The 26,041-nt window shown below is 39.0% G+C and overlaps 2 protein-coding genes across 2 annotated transcripts in view; one reads left to right on the forward strand and one right to left on the reverse strand.

Moving 5' to 3' along the window:
- HSPC300 (haematopoietic stem/progenitor cell protein 300) overlaps positions 1-17,023 on the reverse strand; it is a 31,902-nt gene extending 14,879 nt beyond the window's left edge. Inside the window, exons 1-2 of the mRNA XM_067145118.2 lie at positions 16,864-17,023; positions 15,749-15,831 (exon numbers count right to left, since the gene is read on the reverse strand). Coding sequence (XP_067001219.1) covers positions 15,749-15,831; positions 16,864-16,984 — 204 coding nt within the window. The 5' untranslated portion in view covers positions 16,985-17,023. The remainder of the gene's footprint in view (positions 1-15,748; positions 15,832-16,863) is intronic.
- A 4,293-nt stretch (positions 17,024-21,316) lies between these two features.
- GCS2beta (glucosidase 2 subunit beta) overlaps positions 21,317-26,041 on the forward strand; it is a 92,815-nt gene continuing 88,090 nt past the window's right edge. The window contains exon 1 of the mRNA XM_067145120.2: positions 21,317-21,480. Coding sequence (XP_067001221.2) covers positions 21,339-21,480 — 142 coding nt within the window. The 5' untranslated portion in view covers positions 21,317-21,338. The remainder of the gene's footprint in view (positions 21,481-26,041) is intronic.

The following is a 26,041-nucleotide window of genomic DNA, read 5'->3' on the forward strand; positions in this document are numbered from 1 at the left end:
TGGCAAGAAAATAAGTTATAAGACGGCCATTACCTGGTGGTTGAACTGCTGCCCGAAGAAAGAGGCGCTTCCCGCCCCCAGCTACATAATTTACACAATGATAGGTGTTACTGAAGTGGCGCGGAGACCCGAAAAACAGCAGTTTATATACCCTCGCGGAACATTCGAGACCTTTCATGAATGAGAACTCCCACCCACAAGTCTTTTATTGGACGACCAAAAGATTACATGTCAGAATTGAAGAAGAAAACCAGGATTGGTGGAAAATTAATTACAGAAATTTATGATTGGCCAGTTTCAAAACTGGCAGAATGAAAGGGTTAACGTTGCCAACTTAAACACAAGCTGAAAGAAATTTAATAAGGAACAAACTTATAAATACTAAATTTCTTCAAAAAAGGGTTCCCTCACTTCGCACTAGGGTGCATAATTGTAGTCCTTCAGTAGTGCCATCTAGAAGAGAATGTTCACACTTCTTACTACAGGCAAAACAAAAATACATCGAAAGCGACACAGTTCAGAACACTTCGAAATTTACAAGTAGTGACATCTTCTGAAAAACTTGAGAATTAACACTGTAGTTAAAGTTCAGGCTTTCTCCAGTAGAGGAGTTTCAACTGGCGCAAAGTTTGAATTAGCGGCGCGGAGGTGTACCGCCTGGTACACTACTAACCACAGGTACTATAAAAGCTGTCGAGCCCTCGTTTGCTACTAATCACAAACCTATTTGGTACCCAACGTAGTGGTACTACGCGCAAGTAAAAGCGACCCATGGTGTTCCCCGCGTGGTGGTGCTAATCACAAGTAGTTTCATGGTTCTAATATAATCATCCCTTGGTCACCCCTTACGACAGGCAGGGTATACCATGGGTGTATTCTTCATCTGCAACCCCCACCCACAGGGGGTTGTGTGTTTGGTCCACGAGAGGTATTTTATTTCCCTCAAGTCCGCCAGCAAGCTGGTTAGGACCCCCCTACGCTAGCGTAGCAGGTTCGTGGTTTTTTATAATTAAATTCATATTCTGGTGTATTTATTCATACATACATATTTCCCATATTCGACAGTATGCTCTATTTCTTAGATGTCTATTGCCCACATTTTCAATCCTTGGTAATCCTTGGCTTCTGTCTCGTCAGTGCACCCTTGTTTCTATATTCTATTTCAAGATAAGATTCCCTAGTCATTAAGGACAGCACAGGGCTGGAACCATTAGAGGCTCATTAAGCCTCCTTTGTCCCTCAAGTAGTCTGTAGCTGAACAGGAAATTTTACCTGAAACTTAAGTAGTCTGCCAAACTTGTAAAACAAAGACAGAATGAGAGTGTGGAATTCTTGTTTTAATGAATAAGATGCATCCCAAAAGTGTGCCATGGCCTTAAGGTGTGAAAATGGGAAATTACGGAAAATCATCTTCAGGGCTTTCAACAGTGGGTTCGAACCCACTATCTCCCGAATGCAAGATCACAGCTGCACGGCCAAATCAATCAGTTTTTAAAACTGACAAAACTGTCTTAGTTTGCAACATTTGTGAGTTATGCGACATACTGCAACAGCAAAACATTAGAAATGTGCACTGTTAAAGAAGCCGACACAAAATTTGGTTCCTGAATTGCAGGAAGTAAACCTTGTCCAGCAAACAGCCAGTTCTCACAAGATATTTATCAAGCATTTCTTGCAGCTGATATACCACTTAAACTGCAGCGACAGTGGTAAATCACACATTAGAAAAGTACATCAAACTTCCTCTCCCTGAGTCAATACTGCAAAAGTACTATTTACCAAAACTTTACTCTGAGACAGTACACTGAATTTGTGGTGAATTTAGTGACAACGCAGTATGGATTACAATGGACAAGACAACCGACGCTACTAGCCATTACATAGCCAACATCGTAGTTGTTACTTTGCTTCACAGTCATTTTCTTTCCAATAACAGTTCATCTTTTAATGATGCTATAGTGCTTCTGTGACCTAATGGCATCCAATCATGATAAAATGCATCTATTAATTTTGTACCTTACAGAGTTCTGTATAGCAAGATGATTTTGCTTGTTCAGCACACAATATGCACGCATTGCTGAAACAGTGAAAAGTATTTTTCCAAATATGAACAGAGTAATAGCATCCATGAAGAAAGTATTTATTAAAGAACCCAAGCAAATAGAAAACTGAAAGTTAACTGGGAGGGCAATGAGATGGAACACTGCTTTATGGCAAAATACCTTGGCATCACTTTAAACAGATCTCTAACATACTGCAAACACTACCTCAATACAAAGAAGAAAAAAAAAAAAAAAAAAAAAGGGTCAGTCAAAAAAATAACATCATTCGAAAACTCACTGACAGTAATTGGGGAATCCACCCTCAAATCACAAGAACTTCCGCCATTGCACTCTATTTCCCTGCAGGGGAGTATACATGTCCTCTATGGCATAGCTCTGCTCGTGTAAAGCAAGTGGATGTGGTGCTAAATAATCAATGAATCACTACTGATCTGCATTTAGGGCAGTTGCCCAGGTGGCAGCCCTATCCGTCGTTTTCCTAGCCTTTTCTTAAATGATTTCAATGACATTGGAAATTTATTGAACATTTCCCTTGGTAAGTTATTCCAATCCCTAACTACCCTTCCTATAAATGAATATTTGCCCCAATTTGTCTCTTGTATTCCAACTTTATCTTCATATTGTGATCTTTCCTACTTTTAAAGACGCCACTCAAACTTATTCGGCTATTAATGTCATACCACACCATTTCTCCGCTGACAGCTCGGAACGTATCACTCATTACAAACCATCATTCTCATTTTTTTTTCCGTATTGAAAACAACGATCTCATTTAGTTTACAATAGGAGCATATTTTTACCCCACCTATTCAATACAATTAGTACCACGTTATGCGGTTAATTAAACATAGAAAATTAAATATTATGGGGACATGTTCCGCCCTTCTTATATTGGGCATCATCAGCCATATTAATTTAATCTTAAAACAAACATTGTTTCGAGGACAATGACATTTATAATTTGTAAAAATTGAACTGTGATTTCTTATGATAATAATATTACAGAATAATAGTTATAAAATATGATGTTGGGACTTGACATATACAATACATGTTAAAATAAATGCTGCTAATGCAGTAAGACAGACATAAATACGGCAAATGATATAACCACATTCTTTTCCCCGGTGTTCCACATCTTCTAGAAGGACTACATTTCCACGGATAATCGAACATTACCTGTCAAATACTCAGAAATACTCGTCTCAAAAGCAGCTTTCAACAGCACATCACGTCTGTTTGCATTGGTTATATCAAGATAATATTTTAGATCAATCAACTTAATGAAGATAAGTTTATAACATTCGCCTTTTCTCTTGGCCAATTTTAGCGCCCGAATGCAAAATATAAACAAAATTCATCTCAATTTTCAACCATTCTAGTCTATTGAAAACTTATGTTGACAACCGCCCCAGCAAGTATATGCTGAATTGTACAACTATTATTGTGTAATATTTTGCTAGTTGCTCTACGTCGCACCGACACAGATAGGTCTTATGGCGACAATAGGACAGGGAAGGTCTAGGAGTGGGAAGGAAGTGACCGTGGCCTTAATTAAGGTACAGCCCCAGCACTTGCCTGGTGTGAAAATGGGAAACCACGGAAAACCATCTTCAGGGCTTCTGTAATATTAATATCATAAGAAATCCCAGTTCAATTTTTACAAATTATAAATGTCATTGTCCTCGAAACAATGTTTGTTTTAAGATTAAATTAATATGGCTGATGACGCCCAATATAAGAAGGGTGAAACATGTCCCGATAATATTTAGATTTTCTATATTTAATTAACCACATAACGTGGTACTAATTGTATTGAATAGGTGGGGTAAAAAATATACTCCTTTTGTAAACTAAGTGCGACATACCACTCAGTCGAGCAGCTCGTCTCCTTTCTCCCAGTTCTTCCCAGTCCAAACTTTGCAACATTTTTGTAACGCTACTCTTTTGTTGGAAATCACCCAGAACAAATTGAGCTGCTTTTCTTTGGATTTTTTCCAGTTCTTGAATCAAGTAATCCTGGCGAGGGTCCCATACATTGGAACCATACTCTAGTTGGGATCTTACCAGAGACTTATTTTTTTTTTTGCTAGTTGCTTAACGTCGCACCGACACAGATAGGTCTTATGGCGACGATGGGACAGGGAAGGGCTAGGAGTGGGAAGAAAGTGGCCGTGGCCTTAATTAAGGTGCAGCCCCAGCATTTGCCTGGTGTGAAAATGGGAAACCACGGAAAACCATTTTCAGGGCTGCCGACAGTGGAGTTCGAACCTACTATCTCCCGAATACTGGATACTGGTCGCAGTTAAGCGACTGCAGCTATCGAGCTCGGTACCAGAGACTTATAAGCCTCTCTTTTACATCCTTACTACAACCCTTAAACACCCTCATAACCATGATCAGAGATCTGTATCCTTTATTTATAATCCCATTGATGTGATTACCCCAATGAAGATCTTTCCTTATATTAACACCCAGATACTTACAATGATCCCCAAAAGGAGCTTTCACCCCATCAACGCTAATTAAAACTCAGAGGACTTTTCCTATTTGTGAAACTCACAACCTGACTTTTAACCCCATTTATCATCATGCCATTGCCTACTGTCCACCTCACAACATTATCAAGGTCATTTTGCAGTTGCTCACAATCTTGTAACATTTATTACTCTATACAGAATAACATCATCTGCAAAAAGCCTTACCTCTGATTCCACTCCTTTACTCAAATCATTTACATATATAAGAAAACATAAAGGTCCAATAATACTGCCTTGAGGAATTCCCCTCTTAATTATTACAGGGTCAGACAAAGCTTCGCATACTGTAATTTCTGAGATCTATTTTCTAGAAATATAGCAACCCATTCAGTCACTCTTTTGTCTAGTCCAATTGCACTCATTTTTGCCAGTAGTCTCCCATGATCCACCCTATCAAATACTTTAGACAGGCCAATCGTGATACAGTTCATTTGACCTCCAGAATCCGAAATATCTACTATAACTGGCTAGAATCCTAGAAGTTGAGCTTCAATGGAATAACCTTTCCTAAAACTGAATTGCCTTCTATCGAACCAGTTATTAATTTCGCAAACATGTCTAATGTACTGGTAATCAGAAAGAATGCCTTCCCAAAGCTTACATGCAATGCATGTCAAACTTACTGGCCTGTAATTTTCAGCTTTATGCCTATCACCCTTTCCTTCATATACAGGGGCTACTATAGCAACTCTCCATTCATTTAGTATAGATCCTTCAACCAAACAATAATCAAATAACTGCTTCCGATATGGTACTATATCCCAAAGTCTAGGAGTGGGAAGGAAGTGGCCGTGGCCTTAATTAAGGTACAGCCCCAGCACTTGCCTGGTGTGAAAATGGGAAACCATGGAAAACCATCTTCAGGGCTTCTGTAATATTAATATCATAAGAAATCCCAGTTCAATTTTTACAAATTATAAATGTCATTGTCCTCGAAACAATGTTTGTTTTAAGATTAAATTAATATGGCTGATGACGCCCAATATAAGTATATTAGTATATCCCCAGAAATCTTATCAATTCCAGCCACTTTTCTAGTTTTCAACTTTTGTATCTTATTGTAAATATCATTGTTATCATATGTAAATTTTAATACTTCTTTAGCATTAATCACCTCCTCTATCTGGACATTTTCCTTGTAACCGACAATCTTTACATACTGCTGATTGAATACTTCTGCCTCTTGAAGATCCTCACATACACTCTCCTTGTTCGTTAATTATTCCTGGAATGTCCTTCTTGTAACCTGTTTCTGCCTTAAAATATCTATACATACCCTTCCATTTTTCACTAAAATTTGAATGACTGCCAATTATGCTTGCCATCATGTTGGCTAAAATTATATCGCCTGAACAAGAGATATTTCACTTACCGACGGTTGTTCTCGTGCTTGGCCACGGGGCCCTCGGTCGCCACCTATCCTTAGCTGCCTTCTTTGCTAGATTCAATTTCCTACCTCGTTCCTTCAATTTCTCCTTACTTCCACAGCCATTTCTAACTATTTCTTTCGAATCTGCACCTCCTTCTTAGTCACTTTATTTCTCTACTAGCAGAAGTACCCGTTCTTCGTACGGGTTATCAGAAACTAGCTTTAGTTACTCATACTATCGGTGTGACTGACTTCATTAGATGTTTATATCACCGGTGTATTTTCTTAAGTACGTAGAAATTATTTGTCATGTCTGGAATTATAGTGTACTTCTTTTCTTCATGGAAGCCTAATTAGTTCCTTATTAGAGTCGACCTCTAAGATATTTTGCTGCCATGTTTTTCCTTCATTCCCACCTAGTTATACAATATATGCTCCCTTCACAAAGCTGCAGGTTTGGTGTAAGTATACTTCCGCTAGATAGTACCACAAATATAAATATTATTGAATGTATTTGTTTGATCCGACATTTCGTAACTATTACAAATGATCAAAGAAATACACGATGCATAAAAGAAACTACTATAATTATCGAGAATTATAATTCACAGGGCTGTCACTCATGTCACACATAATATAATGAATCTGAGTATCAATGTTGTGTACGGTATATAGGTTGTTTTCATGGTTACAATGATCGTAAAAGTGGACAAAAATATCGGCACTAATAACATCAGTGATCCTACTATTCCATGATTTGAGAGAAAATAGTTTAAACTATAGGTAACAGACTCCGCAAAATGCTGAAACTTAAGCCAGTACGTAAAAACGGAGGCCCATCGGCAACCGCTGGTCGCTGTACTGCGGAGATCTCCGGGGCTATTATTTTTATACTTCACTCCCTTTCCATCCCCGCCCAAAGGAGTGCTATGAGCATCTTACACAACAGTTTATTTTTTCCAGATAGTAAATCATATGTGTATCAATTTTGGTTGGCAGCTATGCCCAAACGTACATGCATAATCTAGCTGCTGTAGAATCCTGGAGCTGACGTTGCTATGGTTCCGGCCGTTCATTTCTTTATCCGATTTTTCGAGCAGGGGTAGTGTGGTTCCAATATCTCCATAACGGTTGGTTTTAGGACCTTAAAACATGGTTTTCGGGCTTTGTCTCATCCTTGTACGACAAATTCGATTTCGCCTATATTAGCCTATTATTTTAATATTTTTATATCTTCCCACGTTCCCCCTCGAATTGTTTTGAAAATAAAATACAGCCCATGCTACTCACTGGCAATGTAGCTATAGGTGAAGTCATTTTTAAAATCGGTTCAGTAGTTTTTGAGTCTATCCGTTACAAAAAAATATACAAACTTTTCCTCTGTATAATATTAATATAAAAGTATAGATTACATCCCTACACATACGGTTGCCATCAGGAAGCGCATCCAGCCGTAAAACAGGGTCAAATCCACATGTGCGACACAGCTCGCACCCGCAACCCCAAGGTGTGGGTAAAGCGATAGAAGAAGAAGAAGATGCTCATTTTAAAAAATTCACCCGCTTTTTTATTTTTTCACCCCCTTAAGTGGATTTTCCAAAAAGTGTGTGTTCATTTTAAAGGAGATTCCAAGTACCAATTTTAAAGTCTGTAACGTCTTCAGATTTTGAGATATATGTATCCTCATATAAATAATTAAACTCCTTCCTGACTTATTTTCACCCCCCCCCCCAAGTGGATTTTCTGGAAACAAATATTTGTGTTCTTTTATTTTTAAAGGGGATTCCAAATATCAATTTTCATGTCTGTAACATGTTAGGTTTTTGTGATTTATTGTAGAAAATTTCGCTGCTGTAGAATCCTTGAGCTGACGTTGCCATGGTTACGGCAGTTCATTACTTTTTCCGATTCCTAGAGCAGGGGTAGTGTAGTGCCAATATCTCTGTAACGGTTGGCTTTAGAGCCTTAAAACGTGGTTTTCGGGCCCATAGAGCTTACCGAGTTTTGTTCTTTGCGTAAAGAGGATTAAATAGAGCCTTATCTCGTCCTTATACGACAAATTCGATATTTTGCCTATATTAGCCTATTATTTTTATATCTTTCCCCCGTGCCCCCCACCTCGAATTGTTTTGAAAATAAAATACAGCCCATGTTAATCACTGGCAATGTAGTTTTATATAGGCAAAGTAATTTTTAAAATCGGTTCAGTAGTTTTTGAGTCTATTTGTTACAAACAACTGATGAGCCCACCCTAGCACACGAGGGCGAAATGCTGTCAACCAAGAATGAGTTAGCTGGAAAATTTATAATGTCCAATAACGGACCATTTATATTGGTATTATACTGAATAAGTAATCGGGAGATAGTGGGTTCGAGCCCCACTGTCGGCAGCCCTGAAGATGGTTTTCCATTTTCACACCAGGCAAATGCTGGGGTTGTAAATTAAGGCCACGGCCACTCCCTTCCAATTTCTAGGTCATTCCTATCCCATCGTCGCCATAAGACCTTTCTGTGTCGGTGCAAATTAAAGCAACTAGGAAAAAAAAAAAAAATTACTGAATACCGAAAGGAATACACAAAAATTACACAATTCTATACTGCAGTTAAGCCTGTCCTAATTACAACAACAGAATTTTAGTAAGAGAGTTTTTATAGGGACCTCTACTATACTACACAAAAATTTTACAATAATAAACTAAGCACGCCTATTTCTAATAAGATATTACTTGTATACTACTGTACAGTACAATACAATACAATAATTTTAAACTACGTTCAGACGTATCCTAATTACAATACCGGTACTGCATGTCACTACTAAGCACAAACAGAAATTGAAATTGCAAGTTTGAAATTTGCACGAACTACTGTACTCAAAGATTACCAACAAAGCTAAATGCTTAGGCAGATTATTATTAGTACTATGCTCTAAATAGAAACACACACAAGGATACACACGAATATAGCAGGTAAGATATTGTACTATCTAAATATACCGTATCTGCACTACTAAACTGAAATGTGGTTATATGAATTTTACCGCTGATGGATTACTATTATTTTTCCTACTATGCGGGACGGAGAATATAAGTGTCCTTAAATGCCGAAAAATAAGAGGTTGTCTACAATAATTTCTTTCAAAACTACACCGGAGGCTTGGACAAATTATCGGAATAAAGTAATCAGCTGAGTTTGTATTTGTTTACACAACTACCATGTGCCTGTAGCCCGTACTCTTTGATCTCGTCAGAATGTACGGTATCAACAATCCAAAAACTGTTAAGTACTGTAATTATCCAGTGAAATTACCGTGTAATCTCTTTAAATTCTTTTTAAATTGAAGTTTGCAGGCGTATCATGCTTGGTAATTTAGTAAATTATTACCTCCGTGATAGTTTGAATAGATATCTATACGAAATACCGGAAATGTTGCGGCGGAAGTTACGGTACTATTCCTTATGATAATCTGCCTTTATAAGTATTATACCAACAAACCTACAGATATTTACAAATATTTTTAAAGTTAATATTATTACCTAAAGTATTTCCTAAACCTAAATTTGAAACAAGGTACCGGTACACCTAGCTAGCCTACTTAACCTAGAAAACGTAATTTACTGAAGACCAACTGAATTACTTGTTATAAAATTTAAATAAATATCACTACTCCCAATTTCTACCAACAAGCACTAACCACCACTATATAAATAGCACTAAATGAATCACAAGCACACAAAATTAACCAATTTCAATAGGTTTTAACTACTTTATCACTACAATAATGCAAGAGCTCTCTCAACAGCCAACCGTTCACAAGCACATCCCACAATCCCTATCAGACTGATTACTGGGTGTCTGAAACCAACACCTATAGACAAGGTTTATTGCTTGGCAGGTACTGCACCATCTGATGCACGGCGGAAAGTAACTGCAGATGCCAAGAGAAAGAAGGCTGAAACAAATCAGCTGCACCCACTCCACGGTAATCAACAACCAAGATCTAGTTTAAATCGAGGAAAAATTTCCTCAGTTCAATTTCAGCACTAACTATGTCTCCGCAAAGAGCCAGAGACAACTGTGGGCTGCTAGATGCTACCATCTCCTAGGCCTAAAAGCTGCTTTGTAGCCATAACCTGGGGGCTTACGCCCCCAGACCTCCTTTCCTTGATCGCAGTCCAAACAAATCCGCTAGTTTGTACGTTCAAAAGTAGCGCCGCCGCACCAACAATGTACCAGTAGGTCTTAAGGTCAAGAGTTGGCAACCTTGTTCACAGCATGATCACGTCCACCACAAGAAGTCCGCGAGAAAGAAACAAATGATAGTGCACTATCAAAGGGTAGGAAGGGTCCACTTATTCAATACTATTAGTTTGTATATTGTGTTATAAAATTGGGGCCAGTTTCGACCCCATATATATTGGTCATCTTCAGCCATGCTCCAAGTGGAAGACATAAGCACACATATAACCAATAATGATATAAACACTCTGGTATGACACAATTTATAGTTTTAATTTAAACCATTGATGAAGTCCGAACAACATATCCAAACTTTAAACTAAATGGCACATCAAAAATGCTGTGGTTGATGCCGAACTATTTTGTTGTTACTACAGCAGCCAATGTTTCTGAGTTGATCTGGATTGGTATCCGTCTGGTGTTGGTATCCGTACCAAGTGTACGTAACTTACGAAGAACATACGGACGTTCACTTCCAAAGATATTAAAAAATAGATCACTACATCTGATGATAAAGAATACCTATTACATGTTATAAATCTCATATTATGTTCCGTATTGAAATGTACTTAAAATCAAATAATAATATTAGAATTAAAAATTCCTTATGTATTGAACAGGTGGAATTTTTAATTCTAATATTATTTGATTTTAAAGAATACCTATTCAAACTACGAATGTTCCCCTTAAAGCTACATATATCATTACCCATATTACTATTAAACAAACATAAATCAAGTTCCTCATCTACACAGAAAAGGATACCAACTCCCAGATCAACTCAAGAACATTGGCTGCTGTAGTAATGACAAAATATTCGGCATCAACCACAGCATATTTGATGTGCCATTTAGTTAAAGTTTGGATTTGTTGTTCGGACTTCATCAATGGTTTAAATTAAGACTATAAATTGTGTCATACCAGAGTGTTTATATCATTATTGGTTATATGTGTGCTTATGTCTTCCAATTGGAGCATGGCTGAAATTGACCCAATATATATGCAGTCGAAACTAGTCCCAGTTTTATAAGACAATTTACAAGCTAACAGTATTGAATAGGTGGATCCTTCCTACCCTTTGATGGTGATCAATTGTCAATATGGACCATAATGAAATTCATCACTTATGAAGTTATAGTGCTATTGCACCTATATGTCTGTGGTGAAAAACTGCTGCAGTAACTGAACTTTTGCCCAAGTCAGTCCAGACTCGTTCATTTAAGAGTCTCTGTACTCGTTCCGCAGCAGGCTTCTTCTCTGATCAAACTAGCTGAGTAGTAGAAATGGAGAGGTATAGTCTGATGAAACGAACTCAGACTCACTCTTTGCATAGCACTATTGTATATACTGTATCTAGTAACTGAGCAAGAAAACAAAATTTTTGCACTTTAACTAGTTCCTCGTAGCAGGGGCGGTTTCTCCATAAGGTTGCAAGTTTGTGCTACCCCCATTAATATTTTATGTTTATTTTAGGTAAAGTTTTATAATTTTGATTACTCAACTAATGTATTTTCATTCAACAAGACACCTTTCAAGAGCTTGAAAGAGCAAGTATGGGCTACAGGAGACTTTACAAGCCGATACTCTTAGATGTTCACTGCAGGAGCCGAAAAGTTTGCAGTGGAGAGTCAACCTGAGGTAGGATGAAACCTAGGCCACTAGAGGGGTGCGCGGGGCTGCTAGAGGGGTGCGCGGGGAGAGGAAAAGATAAGTGTGGTTTCTTATACAATGCTTAAATAGAGGTTTATCAACCTGGCTCCTCCTACCACAGCTGATTGGATCCCTCGCTGCGCTCGAGCGACACATCAAGTCGGCCGTGCTCCAACATAACCAACTACTATATAGACCGTTGTTGCTCAATGTGAGGGTGTGTTATAGAACAGGGATGTCATCTGGCGACATTAGATGGAAGTTCATCTGCTGGATCACAGCCGAATTGATATGTCGCTCTAGCTAGCTCCAGCGAGGGATCCAGTCGGCTGTGGCTCGATATATAACTAATGGCTTTAAATTAGAAAATAAAAACCGCCATTTCTTTCAGTATAGTCGTGAGCTTTGTTATGTGCGTACAAGCTAAATAGTATAGAGTTTGAGGGATGTTCCACCATTCAACACATTGCAAAAATATAGTAAATTATAAGAAGACCGGTTTCGACTCCCTTGGAGTCATCGTCAGTTCTTGGTGAAAATTAAATCAAGGGGAATCTGATAACAATCATCATAACGAAAAACCATGTACCTATAGGTGATTGCATGGAAACACATCATTGAGTTGCTAGACATTACTTTGAAATGTATTGTACATTTGGCAAGCAGAACTTGGAGCTTAGTAAGTTCCCAGTTCTGGCTCTAACAGTCTTGTGTTCGTGGAACACAGAACACTGGAATTACATGTACTGGTTGAAAATATATACAAAACACAATACAGACACTTATAATGGTATGGAAAATTGGCTCTCTAAGAGCATTCTTGGATTTGACAGTCCTATTTCTATCTGAAAAAGATTGGATAAATACACACACATTGAAGCAAAATTTACAAAGACATAGTTCTAGCCTAAACTGTCGCGCATTCATGGACACGGAAGACTGGGAACACATGTATTGTTTGAAAACACACATATATGAATTACTTATAACCATATGAAATATTGGCATTACAATAACGTTTATGGGTTTGACTGTCCTGCCTCCATCTGACTAAACTAGTGAAACATATATACATTGAATGTACAAAGAAAAACCACTTGGCATTTAAAAGTTCTGGTTTTTTTGTTTCAAAAATTGTCATGTGTTTGTGGAACACAGAATAGAACTGCTGGTCCTGCTTCTATCTACTGGAAACTAATGCATTATCACAGTTGGAATTAATTGATTGAAAGTTTATACACCAATGCAAAACACTTGGCACTTTAATGTTCTTGGATCTGAGTAAAAATCTGTTCAACAGATCGCAACCCACTCTTCAAACGGCTGGTCAGCGCGAGCAGGTACACAACACCTTCAATGCACATTTCCATAAGCCAAGGCCATACCATCACCATTCTACAACAACAATAGTCGACAACAGTTACAACTACATTAGCAAGTATTCCATATTGAAGGATGTTCCCCCAGCTCTTCAACCAACTTAAATCTACAAATAAGTTTATTCCATCTATCCTAAAACACTGCAAGATCATGTAAACTAAAACCAGCAAGTAGTTTGAATCAAGGCCAACAATCAAGTTCCGTGTTCCACTAACACACGGTAATAATTCTAATTTAGACCCAAGATCTCTCTTAAATACTAAACATCTCAGACCAGTGTATAATTTCAGCTGTTTACGAAACGTTTCATGTGATGTGTGGTTGTAACAGTCAACAAGTCTCTCTCTCTTTTTTTATTTTTTACATATTCTTGTTGATTGTGACAAAACCGCTCGACAAGCGAGTTGTGTAAACATTCAACGGCATTTTTACTCAGATCCAAGAACATTAAAGTGCCAAGTATTTCGCATTGGTGTATAAACTTCCAATCAATTAATTCCAACTGTACCGAGCTCAATAGCTGCAGTCGCTTAAGTGCGGCCAGTATCCAGTAATCGGAAGATCGTGGGTTCGAGCCCCACTGTCGGCAGCCCTGAAGATGGTGTTCCATGGTTTCCCATTTTCACACCAGGCAAATGCCGGGGCTGTACCTTAATTAAGGCCACGGCCGCTTACTTCCAATTCCTAGGCCTTTCCTATCCCATCGTTGCCATAAGACTTATCTGTGTCGGTGCGACGTAAAGCAAATAGCAAAAAAAATTCCAACTGCGATAATGCATTAGTTTCCAGTAGCTAGAAGCAGAACCAGCAGTTCAATTCTGTGTTCCTTGAACACACGTCAATTTTTTATACCAAAAACCAGAACTTTTAAATGACAAGTGGTTTGTCTTTGTACATTCAATGTTAGTCAGATGGAGGCAGGACAGTCAAACCCATAAACGTTTTTGTAACGCCTATATTTCATATTGTTATAAGTGTTTAATTCGTATGTATGTGTTTTCAAACAATACATGTGTTCTCAGTGTTCCGTGACCATGAACGCGTGACAGTTTAGGCTAGAACTATGTCTTTGTACATTTTGCTTCAATGTGTATGTATTTATACAATCTTTTTCAGATAGAAATAGGACTGTCAAATCCAAGAATGCTCTTAGAGAGCCAATTTTCCATACCATTATAAGTGTCTGTATTGTGTTTTGTATATATTTTCAACCAGTACTTGTAATTCCAGTGTTCTGTGTTCCACGAACACAAGACTGTTAGAGCCAGAACTGGGAACTTTCTAAGCTCCAAGGTCTGCTTGCCAAGTGTACGATACATTTCAAGGTAATGTCTAGCAACTCATTGCTGTGTTTCGATGCAATCACCTATAGGTACATGGTTTTTCATTATGATGATTGTTATCAGATTCCCCTTGATTTAATTTTCACCAAGAACTGATGATGACTCCGAGGGAGTCGAAACTGGTCTTCTTATAATTTAATATATTTTTGCAATGTGTTGAATGGTGGAACATCCCTTAAACTCTATATGATTAGTTAAACGTCAACACGGAAATGAAGATCATAACTTACGACAACCTAAGTAGCTTAGTGATTTTATTGAGTAAACATTCGTGTCAGCGTGTGTGTTTATATTATTGTGCATTTTTATCAATTAGTGGTATTTTGCCAGATCATGGATTTGGCGCAGTCTTTAATGTCTAGGCCGTTTCCGCAACGGACTGCCGAAGAAAAATCTGAGGTGAAACGGATAGGTAGGCCCACGTGACGTTTAATTTCGAAACCAGATACATTACAAAAGGAATTTTTTCAATACCGGAATTAGGCTACTTCAGAGTGTTTCATTCCAATATGGTAAAAGAGTTTTTAAATAAAAAATGTTAATAGGTTGTAGTAATATTCCTGAAAATAGAAATGTAAAATAATTGTTTTATTTCTAATAATAAAAAGTACTGATGTATCTGGATTTGAAAATTAGCCTGTAATCATATTATCATTGTTAAAAATTGTGCACCACTACACTTTGAAACCACCAGCCGCCACTGCCTCGTAGATAATGAATACCATTTAAGAGTGTATATAAGTCAACTGGCTATTATCAAGTTATTTACCCTACCCTGATTTCTTTGAATCTATTCTACAATAAGGATCTACGTATAGAGGATGTATCAGAACTACACCAACAAAAATATCAGCGATGCTCTTCATGTTATATTAAGAACAATGGTGCAATAGGATTGACGGAGAACATTTTTCTTCTCGAGAAAGTGAGTTTAAGCTCTTTTTTTTACATTGCACCGATACAAATAGGTCTTATGGCGACTATGAGAAAGGAAAGGCCTAGAACTGGAAAGGAAGCGGCCGTGGCCTTAATTAAGGTACAGCCCCTCCCCCCCCAGCATTTGCCTGGTGTGAAAATGGGAAGCCACAGAAAACCATCTTCAGGGCTACCCACAGTGAGGTACATAAATAAAATAAAGCAAGAAAGGTACAAAATTATACATACCCTGGCCTCCAGATATTCCACTCGCCGTTCTAGTGTTGTGAGCTTCTCATTTAGTACTGCCAATCGTGACCGGCAAGACATATCTAAAAATTATTCAAAAGAAACATTTAAAGAAAAACGAATGTTGGATAATATATTTATTCTCCCCCATTTATAGGAAAGAATGTACATCCTCGAAGAGAACACACCTCATAATTAATGAACAGGACAAATAACCAGAAACAAGGTATAAACCCACTGTCTTTCGATTTCTGGTGAAAAGAGAATGAGAGGGAGCATGCAAAAGTGCTGCTAGTGAGAATTTAATGTGGATGTCAGAGTACCAGGAAGCAATTCATACCTGATGATAATACTTGTTTAAAGGGGCCCAACATCTAGGCCATCGGCCTCTATGATTCATAAACTGTGATCACTGAGTTGTTTATATGAAATGACAAATGCAGGATTGACTGTAATGTAACTGATAAAAGAGTGTCAAACATAAAAATAACCGACACAAGACATTTGTGACAGAATGCAGTTCTCAGCTAATATGATCATTCAAGTATATCAGTAAAGGTTCCTTTGTCTCATCAGTGCCAAATGATTTAAATATACTAGCACACAGAAGAGCATAGAAATATGGTCAGAAGTGATGAAGAAGGTTAGCAAACAATGAGCATTACTGAAATTATAAAGCAAATCTACCAACACTTGGAATCATTGAAGACTTTTTACACAATTAACACAAAATACATATACTATACTTAGACAAATACATTCTCTACTGTATTTGATTTAGATACCCTCTTGTTGTACATTTGGGGGACACTCACCAAATTTAGATACTGGGAGGTGGGTTCCTCCTCAATATTTTAGTCTGTTATAAAACGTGATGGAGAATAGACCGGCATGTGCACACATCACGAGAAAGATTACATTTATCACGTGTTAAAACAAAATTCCGCAACTGATCTCTTAGGAAACATAATCGTAAAAACTGTGAACATAAACATCAATCATAAACAAATATTAAATTACCACTCCACCCATCTGAACTGTTTGTAATATAGACTAAATGATAGAAAAGAAAAAAGCTTTTATTTTCCTGAAATATAAATGAAGTATTTTCATACCAAATGAATTTAAAAAATCAGTTATCTTCTTTATGCTCCCAGTTATCACTTCAATATATTCACGATTCGCCCAATCTTGCTGAATCTGCTGTTGAATCGCTTCTCTTGGCACTGCAGCCATGTTAACAAACCATATGTTATTTGACAGTCAAGTCGCGCCAAAGAGGTCTTACCTGCATGAACTGTGTCAAATGGAAAGCACTTCTGACCAAAGAACTTCACGCACCGTTGCAATCGGAGACACAATTTCTCCAACTGATACACGTGGCACGGAGTTGGCAAAATAGTATTAATTGTTGATAGCCTTCAATAAAATTATTATGTGTGAGGTAATCTCTGTAATAAAAATAATTTAAAAATAAATCAAGTTTATATCACAGAATCGACGTAACAATCCCGGTTATCGATATAGAAATATCATAATCACTTTCAAGACAGCAAGTAGAGCAAAACCTGCACGTCACGCGAAGAAAGCCCCAAGAAAGTAGGTTGCTTCTAATGATGAAGCTGTTAAGGACAAAGCCCATCTTGTCAGAGCTCAACGACCCAGACTGAATTGTAAACTTAACCAGCCAGAAAGAAATCCACCTGCAGCTAAGATGGGTGGAGGATCAATCTATCACTACTAATCTGCATTTCGGGCAGTCGCCCAGGTGGCACAGGCCACAGCAAAGTGTGGCTTCCACTGAAGTCCCAGTCTCATCCATGGCTGTGACAAATGGAAGCTGCTGGGGTATGGGTGGTGCTGATTAATGACATTCAGAGCACAACCAGTGTGTCTGAGTGTCATGAAAGGTGTTGCTCATAGGGTTAGTTGTGCTACAATAGCACTGTTTGGCCCAGTGATGAAAGCAATGGCAAACTACCTCACTCCTCATCTTTCCTAGTACGCCTCATTTTGGTACTGCCATTGGTTTTTGTGGTTTCCCTATAACTGTATAGCCTTTGGTGATGCTATTTGAGGATCCAACCAGCCTCTGGGCTGATGACCTAACAAACAGACAGTCTTTTCATGAATTTCAACTTTACCTTCATATTGTAATCTTTCTTACCGTACGGCACTTTTAAAGACACCACTCAAACTGATGTCTACTTGATGTCCTCCCACGCCATCTCTCCACTGACAGCTCGGTAATCGAGCAGCTAGTCTCCTTTCTCCCAAGTCTTCCCAGCCCAAACTTTGCAACATTTTTGTAACGCTACTCTTTTGTCGGAAATCACCCAGGACAAATCGAGCTGCTTTTCTTTGGATTCTTTTTCACTTCTTGAATTAAGTAATCCTGGTGAAGGTCCCATACACTGAAACCATACCGTTGTAGGGGTCCTACGAGAGACTTATAAGCCCTCTCCTTTACCTCCTTACTACAACCCCTAAATATCCTCATAACCATGTGCAGAGATCTGGACCTTTATTTACAATCCCATTGATGTGATTACCCCAATAAAGATCTTTCGTTATATTTACGAAATAGGTACTTACAATGATCCCCAAAAGGAACTTTCACCCCATCAATGCAGTAATTAAAACTGAGAGGACTTCTCCTATTTGTGAAACTTACAACCTGACTTTTAACCCCGTTTATCATCATACCATTGCCTACTGTCCATCTCACAACTGCTTCATGACAGTGAGCACGCCTGATGGCCATGATCGTTAAGGTTTTTAGGTCTTCATTGTCAAGTTTGGCTGGTGGAAAGAATGTCACCATCAGAATGTTGCTCGGGAGGGTGGTAGTATGCAATTACTTATCACTGGGTTCAGCTCCAAATCTCTCCGCATCGCTCATTTGGAGCGAGGTCATATGACGCTGTTGATGGTGATTCGTCCGTCGGATGGGTACGTCAAGCCTTGGACAGATCCCTTGGTGTTATTCGACAGGAGTACACTATAAGCCGACACCGAGTTTCACCACGTCACTACCTCATTACAGATGGCATAGTATTTCGAAAAAGAGGGAGAATCTTGGCTAATGATAAGATATAGTTCAGTAGAAGGACCTAGAAATTATCAAATTTAAATATTTAGGTGTCACACATCAGCCCGCAACCACCTCTTTCACAAACCATGCACACGAGAGGTCCTAGGTAGTCGGCAGAAGGAGCTCTAATATTAAGGAACCCACTAAACATTTTTTTTTTTTTTTTTTTTTGCTAGTTGCTTTACGTCGCACCGACACAGATAGGTCTTTTGGCGACGGGGTGGACAGGATAGGGCCAGGAGTGGGAAGGAAGCGGCCGTGGCCTTAATTAAGGTACAGCCCCAGCATTTGCTGGTGTGAAAATGGGAAACCATGGAAAATTATTTTCAGAGCTACCGACAGTGGGGTTCGAACCTACTATCTCCCGAATACTGGATACTGGCCGCACTTAAGCGACTGCAGCTATCGAGCTCGGTACTAAACTGTTTTAAGCTCAGCCATGACCTTATTCTCTGCTAAGGTCCTCTCGATGCTAACTTATGGGCTGGAGCTAATTTGGTGAGCACACCTAGCTATTTTCGACCTTGGGATTATCGAGAAAGCCAAGGCTAGATTCTTGAAAACAATTCTGGGGATCTTCAAGACTGGAATATGAGCTACCGTGCCCTCAGAAACTTTCGTAGCAGAAGACTGAAGTTTCAGACTACAGCTGCCTTCAACAGGGCAGGAATGGAAACACTTCCAAATGAGACGGAGAAAGCGCGCAAAAATTGACCTGACATTCTTCACACTGGACCAAACAACGAATTGAGGAGTGCTATGAACAAGTTGAGTATACATGGCTTAGAGCAGAAGCCTGTTTTCACGAGCCATCTGTGCGTTGTATGTGTGTGTATCATGTAACAAATGGTGTGAACGATATCATTTTAGTGAGAACAAAATCTTTACTGGACTATGTAAAACCTAATGCACAATTATTATTAATATTATTATTATTATTATTATTATTATTATTATTATTATTATTATTATTATTATTATTATTATTATTATTATTATTATTATTATTATTATTATTATTATTATTATTGAGCTTCCGTGGCTCAGGCGGCAGCACGCCGGCCTCTCACCGCTTGGTTCCGTGGTTCAAATCCCGGTCACTGTATGTGAGATTTGTGCTGGACAAACCGGAGGTGGGGCAGGTTTTTCTTCGGGTACTCCGATCTTCCCTGTCATCTTTTATTCCAGCAACACTTTCCATTACCATTACATTTCGCCTGCCATTCATTAATCATTGCCCCCTAAGGAGTGCGGTCGGTACAGTTCCTATCCTTGCCACTAGATGGGGGCTTCATTCATTCCATTCCTGACCCGGTCGAATGACTGGAAACAGGCTGTGATTTTTCATTATTATTATTATTATTATTATTATTTATTATTATTATTATTATTATTATTATTATTAGTAGTAGTAGTAGTAGTAGTAGTAGTAGTAGTAGCAGCAGTAGTAGTAGTAGTAGTAGTCTCACCATCGTTTCCATTACTGATACCACTAAAACAAATGGAAGTTATGATCATCATCATCCTCAACAACATTATTATTCTGAGGAGTATCTATTGTTGCACCTGCCATGCCACTTGTCTCGGAATTCGTGGTTGTGTTTGTCTGCTACTGTGTTCAGCAGGCTGTTGAAATGATTCCCTTCTGTTGAAATGCATGACAGCTCTTCCAGTATTCGTATCTCCTATCAAGGGATTAACTTACCGTAAGTGTGTATAGCAATTCCATCTCCTCACAAATACAGTTAGGCACGAATTTATCGCATTAATGAATTTGTAGTCTACATCACGTCTGTATACCACTCCACTTACGCACATTTTCGATCGGGCGAGTTGGCCGTGCGGTTAGGAGCGCGCAGCTGTGAGCTCGCATCCGGGAGATAGTGGGTTCGAACTCCTCTGTCGGCAGCCCTGAAGATTTTTTCCGTGGTTTCCCATTTTCACACCAGGCAAATGCTGGGACTGTATCTTATTTAAGGCCACGGCTTATTTTAGGCCTTTCCTGTCCCATCGTCGCCATAAGACCTATCCCAAAGAGAATAAGTAGGACCTATCTGTGTTGGTGCGACGTAAAATAAATAGCAATAGCAAAAGCACATTTTCGACACTGCGAATTTATCCTTTACTTTCCCTGCAAGCTGTTTAATGGCAGAAGAGGATATAACTTTTGTTACCGGTATATGTGATGGCGGTGGCGAGCTGTTAAGATAATACGAGTATTATTTACTAAAATATCGGGTTTTTCTTACATCATCGTCTTTCCGAGTATGTTGCCAAATCTGGATCACTGAAAATCCGTTCACAATTGAATTCTTTATATTCATATTCAAAATTCCTTGTCTTGTTTTTGCCATGCGGGACCTCTTATTATTCAATGGCCGAGACACGGAAATAAATTTAACTTGGCTTATTCTTTGGAATTTAATCTTTGTGGCAACGAGAGTAAACCCGATGAAGGAATATCTTGTCTTCAACATCGTTGGTTAACGTGGGATCATGGAGCGCATTGCAAGGCCGGTGACGACCTGCCCGATGATGTGGGCTTATATGAATGTAATGTTGGTCGTATCAACAGTTCTTTTTGTACAGACAAATGATGCTTCAGAGATCCTTAGGCCTCGAGGAGTATCAATATCAAGTAAGCCACCAAAAGTGCCATTGTTTACATTTTTGAAATGCATGTCTTTCGCTGTTTGGTGTTAGGGCAGTTCAGGTGATGTTTCTTGACGAAGAAGCAATATTATTTAACTTGAAGTATTACATTTGTCATTCTGTCTTAACATGACGTTTCTATAGTTCATGTATTTTGGCGCGTGTATGTGGGAGTGAATTTTTGTTAAAAACTTAACTCGTACCGTAGTGCGTGCTAAGTGTCAGATATAAATACTGATCATTCAAGACTGTTGGGATGTTGTTGGCATGATGTGTAAGTCCGTCGAATTATGACTTTATAACCTCTGATTAAAAATATTTTTAATGCCCTGTTTCTATCTCTCTTCTGGATTTACGTCTTCGAAGTTCAGTGTGTAGCCTATAAAACTTCAGTGACGTAGATGGTTAGTGTTTTAGTTACAGAGCGTAAGGAATTTTCATCGTTTGGAGAAGTAAATTCAGGGGTAGGTGGTTTAATTAGAGGATGATATTGAAGTAGCAAATTTAGTTTCTTGCTATTTCCACTGTAGATACATTTTAGTATGTGCTAAGCAAGCTTTATAACATGATACACAAGTAGAAATTATGTAAATCTTATGTAAAATTCCTTGTAGAGTAGAGGTGTTCATTAGGGTACGTTTATGCTGCAGCTTCGCTGCTGGCATAGTGATGCTCGCTGCTGGCTATAGCCACTCTGCTTACCATGGAGCTTTTAACATGCAGCAGTCCTGCGCACACACTGCTGGCAGTTCTTAGTTGTAGTTATAATTCAAAGCAGCGGAACTGATAGTTAAGGCTGTATTTTGCGTAATGTGATTATAGATATAGACGGGGCTGAACACTTAGACTATGAAGATGTACTTCCAAGTGCTAGGGAGCATTTTATATGTACATGGGGGTTCACCCCTTTTTCTCGACCTTCCATATTTCTGTATAGAAATGTGGTAAATAAATAATACTAATACTCTGTCAAGAAGGAACAACACAGCTCCAGCTGAAGCTTTTGAAAACAGTGGAATAAATTCAGAGGTTTTTTAATGAGTGAGCACAGTTGTGTTGGCTAGTGTATCTTACAATAATTTGGTGTGTTGAATGTGTAATAAAAATGTAAAATTCCTCGTCTGGGTTTTTCAATGCTTTTCTACTGCGGCAGTAGATCTTTCTTTCTTTATTCAAATCAGAAGTACAATAGAACAATACTACATTTAAAAGAAACAGACTACATACATAGATATATGTACAAGTAAAATGTCTTCAACAATATATGCCATACAGATGTCGCACCGATTCAGCCCAAAATTTGGCCACTTCAAGTGCATTTGGATTGGCTAGCACCAAGTCTTCCATTGTGCAGTTTGATGGACACAGGGAGCAGCATAGCAGGTGTTCGGTTGTCTGAAGTTCACCACAGTTACAAAAGGCCATATCGATGGGGAAGTTCCATTTTTGTAGATTTGCTCTGGTTCTACCCACTCCAGATCTAAGTCTGTTTAAGGACGTCCATGTCAACCAGTCTTCGGTGTAACCGGGAGGCAACACTTCCCGTGGTTCCATCCATTTCAAGAGGCCAGGGGTGTTTTGTTTCCATTTGGTAATCCTGACTTTGTCCGATGATCCTTCTAAGTGTTCTGAAGATGTTAAAAAGGCTTTCCTGGACTTCAGTCTTTGTTGGGCAGGTTGGTATCCGAGGAGTGGATGTGAAGGCATTAGATTTGTTTTAAGCCTTTCATTATTAGCCGTAACCTTTCTCCTGACATCACAAGAAGCAATACTGGCAAGGTAATTGGCTTCACTTGACTTACTTGACTTAATTCCTCTCGTTCCCACTGGAACATAGGGCATCCGTGAAACGTCTCCATTGTGGTCGTCGACTTGCCAATGCTTTAACTTCCTTCCAAGTCTTCTCTGCTTCAAGAGTCTCCTCCTCTACAGTCCTCTTCCAGGTCTTCCTAGGACGACCTTTCCTCCGTGCCCCTTGCGGATTCCATTCCAATGCTGTGTGTTCTATAGATCCCGCTGGCTTCCTCAAAGTATGTCCTATCCATTTCCATTTCCTCCTCTTGATTTCCACCGCGACTAGAACTTGGTTTGTTGTTCTCCATAGCTCATTGGATATAATTTCAGGCCATCTGATGTTTATGATGCGCCGTAAGCAACGGTTTATAAATGTCTGCACGAGATTAGTGATAGTTCGTGTAACCTTCCAAGTTTCACAAGCATATAGAAGGACTGATTTAACATTTGTATTGAAAATTTTTATTTTCGTTTTCCTTGAAATGATGTTATTCTTCCATACTGTATACAGCTGCATGAAGGCTCCATTTGCTTTCCTTATTCTGGCTCTCACATCCTCTTCCGCCCCGCCTTCTCTTGTCACTACACTTCCCAAGTAGGTAAATGTTTTAACCTCTTCAATTTCTTCTCCTGCCACAAACAATCTTTCATCAATTTTAGTATTTACTCTCATTTCCTTGGTCTTAACAACATTTATATTGAGTCCTGCAGCCTCTGCTTCCTTCTGTAATCCTTCTAACTTGTGTTTCATATCACTAATTCTTGAAGACAAAAGACGAATATCTGCAAATTGTAAAACTTCCAGTCTTTCCCCCATTCCCCATTGTATTCCTCTTTTCCTTCCACCCAACATATTTCTCATAACATTATCAAGCACCACTAAAATGATTGTTGGTGAAAAAACGCATCCCTGTCGAACTACACTTGTGACATTCACATAATCTGAGAGTTTTCCCTCATGTACTACTTTACATCTATACCCTTCATACATTGCCTTCATGAGATTCAAGATCTTATCTGGTACTCCATATTTCACCAAGGTCTTGCACATTACGGTCCTATTTACTGAATCAAACGCCCTTTCGAAGTCTATGAAAGTCAAGTACAATGTGGCCTGTCTTTCATTACTTTGCTCTAGAATTATTCTTAGCGTATTTATTAGATCAACGCAGCTGTGTTGTCTACGGAAACCAGCTTGTTCTTTTCGAAGGCGCTGCTCAATTGAGAGTTGGCTTCAGGACACCAGTAATTATTCTACAGCTTTCATTGAGTGCCACATCAATCTGTTTTGCTTGGGCAGATTTGTACCACGCTGGACAGGCATAGTCAACAGCGGAGTAACATAAGGCTAGTGCAGTAGTTCTAACAGTTTGTGGGTGTGTGCCCCGAGTAGATCCAACATGTTTTCTAAGTAGTGTGTTCCTGGAAGAGACCTTTTGTTTTACATTCATACAGTGCACCTTGAAGGTGAGACTGCGATTGAGAGTATTTGGGATGGAAGCAGTGGTCTAGCATAGCTCCATTCCATGTCACGAGTTTCCTGTTGGCTTGTCGATGTCGTAAATGGAATGCACAAACTTGGGTTTTGCTCGGGTTTGGCACAAGTTGGATTTGATCATAGTAGTTGCCGAGTTGTTCTAGGGCAGTTTTAGGGTGCATTCTATCGCTTCAAAACTATCTGACTAGACAGCGAGAGCAAGGTGATCTGCATAGAAGAAATCTTGGTGTCTTGAGGCTGTGGCTGATCATTTGTGTGTATATTAAATAACGAAGGCGCCGGTACACTTCCTTGAGGCAAGCCGTTCTTTTGAGTTCGCCAGCGATTTCACCAACCCTGAAATTCGACAAAGAATCGGCGGTTATGAAGAAATGTAGCTACCAGTCGTGTTAACTCAAGATCTTTAGTAAGACTGTGAAATCTTTTGAACAGGAGTCTATGGTTTACCGTGTCATACGCCGCTGTGAGATCAATAAATGCGATGCCTGTGACTTTTTTAACTCAAAGCCATCTTCAATGTGCTTAGTTAGATGCAAAATCTGGGAGGTGCAATTTCTTCCAGGTCTAAATCCTGACTGCTGGGGGATAAGAAATGGGTCAATAACTTCAGTAATACAGATGTTGATTCCCATAGGGAATCTGTAATATTTGTTCCGAATGAGTAAATTTATAATACCAATATAAATGGTCCGTTATTGGACATTATAAATTTTCCAGCTAACTCATTCCTGGTTGCCAGCGTTTCGCCCTCATGTGCTAGGCTGGGCTCATCAGTTGGTACCTAGCACACCTACCAAGACACATGGCTAGTGCATACCGTGGAGGCCACTGCGTAGGCCAATTGTAGCCACCGGCAATGCCAATGCACTATGAGACACTCTGTCTCACTACTAAAAATTGATGCCTGCTTGGCCATCAGATAATACAGATGTTGATTCCCATAGGGAATCTGTAATATTTGTTCCGAATGAGTAAATTTATAATACCATGTTGATTCCCATAGGGAATCTGTAATATTTGTTCCGAATGAGTAAATTTATAATACCATCTGTATTATCTGATGGCCAAGCAGGCATCAATTTTTAGTAGTGAGACAGAGTGTCTCATAGTGCATTGGCATTGCCGGTGGCTACAATTGGCCTACGCAGTGGCCTCCACGGTATGCACTAGCCATGCATCTTGGTAGGTGTGCTAGGTACCAACTGATGAGCCCAGCCTAGCACATGAGGGCGAAACGCTGGCAACCAGGAATGAG

The sequence above is a fragment of the Anabrus simplex genome, chromosome 4, assembly GCF_040414725.1.
Source record: "Anabrus simplex isolate iqAnaSimp1 chromosome 4, ASM4041472v1, whole genome shotgun sequence".
NCBI lineage: Eukaryota > Metazoa > Arthropoda > Insecta > Orthoptera > Tettigoniidae > Anabrus > Anabrus simplex.